We start from the raw sequence: 6,087 nt of genomic DNA on the forward strand, positions 1-6,087 counted from the left end.
AAGTTATCAGCCATAACACAAAGAGAATTATCATCTTATTAGCATCATATCATTTCTTTAAAATACAATATATATATTTTTTTTTTACAGAAAATGTAAAATAACATTATTTCACTATATTTAAATAAGCGTGTGTGTGTGTACAAACACCATAAAATACTATTAAAAAGGTCATACTGGCAGGTGATAAAGTGTTTCAGTTTGCTATAGGTTGTTTAATAAAGCACCATCTGTATGTGGATGAACATGTTTGATGAAGTTGCTTGATAAACTGGATTTCAGTTGTAGTACTGAGTCGTAGGAAATGTTGTAAACACATTCCTATCACTACTTTTATGCCTCCTCCGAATCCAACCTGGCCAGACGGACGAAAATTCAAGAACCTTTGAAGATATGATGGGTGACAGGTGGCCTTTCCACACCGTTCTTTTTCTTCCTCTTTCACTATCTTGCTCTCTCTCACACACATTTTGTTTGAACATGCAAACAATACGTCATTTCAGGGTACTATTTTAGGTAAGCTCATGGGAGAAACAGAGAAGGAGAGTGTTCGTTTTGACATGCTGCACTGAACTGCAGAGGGATTACAACACTCAGATTGGAGTATTGATCCACTGCAGCTGCTCTTGCATGGAGGATGAAGAGAGAGAAAGAGAGACAGACAGACAGACACAATGCTATCTGATTTCTTGTTTTTCCACTTTACACAAAATAACTGCATGGCTGATTCTTCAACTTAAAGCACTTTTGGCCACGTGAACGAAGAAACTAAACTTTTAAAAAAATTTCACACTCTCAACAGTTCCTTAAAATTGTCTACTAACAACGTTACGTGTGTATTTACATACATAAGAAGGGAATTATATCGTTTTTTTCTTAAAGTCACGAACATTTCAACCACAGCATCATAGATGAAAATGACGTGATGGAAATGACATTTTAAACATTGTTGGATGGCTGATTATTTGGTCTGGCTAAGGCTAACTTCATAGTACTTTATGCAGCCCAATTACACACAATTAAATATCTATCTATCTATCTGTACACACACACACACACATTTTGTATTAAATATAATCCTATTTCATACTTTCGTTGCATCATTTTCTTTATTATGTTCGTCTCCTTTGGTAAATATGTATAATAACTTCTGAAAAAAAATTTGTTGATCATGACGGAAACTACGCCACATCTGAGAGACAGTCGTTATTGGTATAAAAATTAATATAAATCACATTAATTTTTTTAATGTATGTATTTTGCTCGTTTAGGGTATATTAGATTTAAAATGTAATAATGAATATTTTAGGGTGATTTTTATATTTCAAGACTGAAAGTCTGGGTCTGGGACAATAGTAAAACAATAAAATGTATTTATGAATACGTTGCAAAAATAAATGGTAACGGTATGGCCAAAGTTCCAGTTTTTAATGTGAACTTCACATTCACAAATAAAATTTCATAAAAAGAAAACATTTAAAATCTTCTCATTCTAAATAATAATAATAATAATAATAATAATAATAAAATCAATCCAAGGCACATAAAAGTTCCTGATATTGAAGGAACACCCATATCTAAATGGGGTTTATTTCATCTGCACTCATTCAGAATTTTTAATCATTCGTGTTTGTTCAAATCTCAGAACACCGTGAATTACTATCTACTGTCAGATCTGTTGCCACTGGAGTGCAGCCCACACAGACAGAAATACGCACCAAACACCAAGACCCCATTCTTCAGATATGCAGAAGAACTGCATCAATGGGCTGCTTATCACACACAATCAAACAACACACATCAAAGTGCTCCGATAATACAGACACACAATCGGAATCAGTAGAAGTCGTAAATATGGAAAGTATAAGTAAATCACTTTCTTCTTCAACGTAATTCTTTCGTGTCCTCACACACAAACACACACGATTCTTTCAGAACCTCATTTGCAGGGCAAACAACACACACACACACACACACACAGTGTGGCGTTTCCACACAGACACGCAGATTAGATCATTATGATGGTAGATTGAGAACTGTCAGACAGGTAGATAAGGAGCAAATCACACGCATGCACACACGCTTTATGACTCATGTTTCAGTGAGTTTTCATTGCTCCGGAAACACACACAGCCCCGCAGAGAAGACCTCCCACAAAGCAGACAGAGACAGGACTACACAACCAGACCCAACAAACAAACCACACCACAGCGTCAACACAGTACCTAAGCAACACCGGGGGACACGCTGCCTGTCATTTCAATACCTTTAAACTACTTGTTGACTTCCCTACTAATCCCAAAGATACTTTCACTCAACATGAGAAAAAAATGATTATGTAAAAAGAAATAATAACATGTTAAAGGAGCTTTAATGATCAGAATCATACTTTATTATAGAAAAAGATGTCTGAAAATGTGCAGTGTATGGCATAAAAAAATAGAAAGAAATTAAATCACATCTTAGGACTGAAAAGAGAAATTACAAACATTTCATGAGACATTTAATGATTCACAACCTCTTTTCCGGGAGTGCACACACATTCTGAAGTGTAAATCCAAGAAAGCAAAACGGTATCTGACCAAGTGACAGAAAGAAAGAGAAAAATAGTGAACAACATGTATTTACAGTGATATAGTAACAGAATCTGCATGGACAGTAGAAGTTCAACAGTACACAATAATGTAAAGAGTAAAAAACTGCTCTTCTGTCACCTAGTGGTGCTTTATTGCAACATTCACAAGCTCGCTTGAGCTAAATAACTACTGCCACACAGAGGCGGACTTGTAAATTGGCCTTGTCAACGTCAGTTCATTTCCCCTTATTTAAACAAAATGATAAATACATCCTATTTTTACAGCATTTATCCAAGCAAATAAATATAGTTAGTACTTTCCACATGTCAGCCAAATATTCAGTTTTCTGTAGCTGAATTACCCCAATATGGATTTGATATCAGTACGAGATGAAATGATGTGCTAATTTAAGAAAAAATGTGTAAGATGGTTTGTAGTTAAATTTAATTTAAATTAATACAAATCTGGAAATAATCAAGCTATTACTGACTATTTATCTGATTTTCACCAGAAAAGGGTTGAAAATTTCACTTCTGAATGCTCGCACTGAGTGAACCTCAATAGTCCAAACAACTGAGTTTATTTCACCTCTTTCATTCAGCCTTGTCTTTCTCCTCTTGTCCTTCTTTCTGGCTGTTTGTCACGCATTTATTCCAGTACATCAGGACCTGTGCTAGTATCACCCCACTGCAACAGCAGGCCACCACATACATCTGAGTTAAGAGAGAAAGGCCTGTGTCCTACAATAAGAGAGAGATTATATATGAAAAGAGAAATGTAAAATGTAATGGGAAATATTAACACATCTGATTAACAGGGTCAAATCTTACAAATGTCTATCAAACATTTCCATTGTTATTGCCCCCCAAAAAGCCACAGTTCATTAAACATTGACTTTTGGTGACAACATACCCCAATAACAGAGCATGTCATGACACAATGGGGTAAGCTTTTAAGAACAATTAAACAGCTTATTTAATATTTTTTGTTGTTAAAGTTTCAATGTAACAGAAGTAGAAACAGACATATTCTTCAATGTTGTAATGTACGTCCAAGTGAAACAGAAAAATGTAGGGCAGGATACTTGGTAGTTGATTCTATACGTCAGTTGAATGATTGGAGAAGAATTATGATATTTTAATCAAAAATTACAGAGGTCAAAAAGAAAGAAAGAAAGAAATAGAAATGTATGCACAAATTATTTGAGTTTCAGACTTTGACTTTGATAAATCCAACATACAAAATCACTGCTAGGGAAAGTGATCATTTGTCTAATTGTACATTGACATTTGAATAGTACAACCAACCCTGGTCTCTCTTGCATGAGTGTACTTTCTGCCCTGAACGTGTGTGATAATGTGTTTGTGTACCTACAGTACTTACTGGGGACAAATTCGTACCCAGAAGTGAGCTAAATCTGACAAAATCTCCCATAACCTTCTTTTAAGGAATGTCCTCGTTTATAAAAACAGCATAATCATAAAGTAAATAAATTTTTTGTTTTTATTTGTTTGTTTTTTTGGTAAAAAAGCAGAATGTTTTCTGTTAGGGTTAGGTTACAGTATTTATAACTAGCTTTATTTAAAAAAAAAACAAAAAAAAAACAGAAGTCTATGCAACGTCCCCATTAAGTTAAGTAAACGTGTGTGCACCTGCAGGGAACTGAAGATGCGTCCCAGAGAGCCAAGAAAGTTCAGGAAAACAGAGAGCGCAGACAACTGTCCTGTGTGTCCCCACCTGAAGTTACTTCCTGCCTGGAAAAACTAAACACAACATAAAATACAAAAAAGTATTTTTGGTTTGTTTTTTTAAAGACAACGTACAGACACACATTCTCATCTCTATACATATTTTGGGGGGGTACAAAGTCCTGACTCACCCTGCCAGCAATAACCAACAGCACGTTCCACTCATACAGTGTCCAAACCACTGACACAGGAGTCAAAGGTGAGGCCAGGAGGAACATAAAGCCACAGTATACAGCAAGAAAATATATACCTGCATGAAAAACCCCAATCAAACATTCAAATAAGAACACTTAGAAGATTATGAAAAGGACCTTTTTTGTCATACAGTTTAAGCCTCTCTCTTTTTTCTTTTTCTAACCTTTTATGGGTTTCCCTCGGTAGTGCTGGACAAGCAAAGTCAGGACAGCAATCTGGATCAATGCAAACAAACTTTCCCCCCAGGCACTGCAGACACACACACACACACAAATTCATGACTTAGCATATTCATCTACAGTATATATAAGCTTTTAGCATTAATGCAAACACTGTTTTACCCAATGGGAAAGTTCTGAGTGTAGCAGAAAGCTGCATGTGTAGAGATGGCCAACAGCTCCAGAAAAATCGAGGTCAGACACAGTCCATTAGAACTTCCAGACCAAAGAACTTTCCAGATCTGAGGGAGTGGAGCTGTGGGAAGAAGTAGATTCACACATACTATGAAACACAGTCTCACAAGATATAAAACAGAAAAAAAAGTAAATTACTTAAACTTTGGAGGATATGAAATATGATGTCAAATAGACTAGTACTTACCAATAACAATTCCCACCAAAATCAATATTCCCATAGTCTTACGTAAAACAATCTTCAGACAGGGTACTAGAGAACAATACAGAATAAAGAGTAAAGAAATATTCTGTTATGTCGGCAAGTGCACTGGATAATAACTGTCAGTTGTGACTAACATTAAACATCAATGCAACCAGTCATCTGTGTGGTAAATGTAATGTGTTAAATCAATGTTAAATGCTAACAGTACAATTTTACCCATTGTAAAATTCAATTGTTTTGGAGGCAATACATTCGCTGATATTCTCATACGTTTATTCGAGATAAAGCTGTCTCTCACCGTGCATAAAGTTGAAGTAGAAGAAAAACTGGTCATAGCATTTTTTCTGGCATGAAGAAAGTTAGTAAAAATTATTTCAAAGGACGCATTGTTCCTTCATCAGACGTGTCCATAGTTCAAAAGTTGAAGTAGAAGAAAAACTGGTCATAGCATTTTTTCTGGCATGAAGAAAGTTAGTAAAAATTCTTTCAAAGGACGCATTGTTCCTTCATCAGACGTGTCCATAGTTCATGTAACGTTATTCCTGTCGCTGGTCGTGCTATCGTGGACCTACGCAAATCTTCAGCACGGAAAATAATGTCAGTTCAATTTATTGCTTGACACCAATAAATAACCATTCACATGATTAAATTAACTAGCCATCCGAAATTTAATACGTGGCTTTTGGTGGTCTTTTTTTCTTACGTATAAGCAAACCTTTTTTGAATGTTTTAAAGACCTGTCATAACATGTCTTATTTTGTAAATTCCACCAAAACTGTCTCTAGTTAGACAGCAAAGCAAGCCTCACCAATGATGTTAAAGTTTTAGAGGGGCGTCTCTGGGTTAAGTCCTATGGTTTAGTCACTGCAACAGCTGTCTCATGATGTTTTCACCGCTGCCGAAATGAGAGCCCCATTTTTCCTGAAAGTGTTTAAGGTAAATTAACTGCA

The 6,087-nt window shown here is 35.6% G+C and overlaps 1 protein-coding gene across 1 annotated transcript; it reads right to left on the reverse strand.

Annotated features, from left to right (window-relative positions):
- Positions 1-2,423: 2,423 nt before the first annotated feature.
- LOC107672744 (mannose-P-dolichol utilization defect 1 protein-like) lies at positions 2,424-5,523 on the reverse strand. The gene is made up of 8 exons (XM_016466065.1): positions 5,436-5,523; positions 5,120-5,185; positions 4,861-4,993; positions 4,683-4,768; positions 4,456-4,574; positions 4,229-4,339; positions 3,165-3,316; positions 2,424-2,577 (listed from the first exon to the last, which is right to left on the reverse strand). The coding sequence occupies exons 1-7, from the start codon at positions 5,440-5,442 to the stop codon at positions 3,170-3,172; spliced, it is 669 nt and encodes a 222-aa protein (XP_016321551.1). The 5' UTR covers positions 5,443-5,523; the 3' UTR covers positions 2,424-2,577; positions 3,165-3,169.
- Between the last annotated feature and the right edge of the window lie 564 nt (positions 5,524-6,087).

The sequence above is a fragment of the Sinocyclocheilus anshuiensis genome, unplaced genomic scaffold (assembly GCF_001515605.1).
Source record: "Sinocyclocheilus anshuiensis isolate Anshui unplaced genomic scaffold, SAMN03320099.WGS_v1.1 scaffold88, whole genome shotgun sequence".
NCBI lineage: Eukaryota > Metazoa > Chordata > Actinopteri > Cypriniformes > Cyprinidae > Sinocyclocheilus > Sinocyclocheilus anshuiensis.

Excerpts from the sequence above, each read along its gene's own strand:
- LOC107672744 (XM_016466065.1), bottom strand. Across the intron at positions 4,575-4,682 it reads CCGAGGGAAACCCATAAAAG|GTATATATTTTCTTGCTGTA; the intron begins GTTAGAAAAAGA and ends TTTTTCATGCAG. Across the intron at positions 3,317-4,228 it reads GCATCTTCAGTTCCCTGCAG|GACACAGGCCTTTCTCTCTT; the intron begins GTGCACACACGT and ends CTCTTATTGTAG.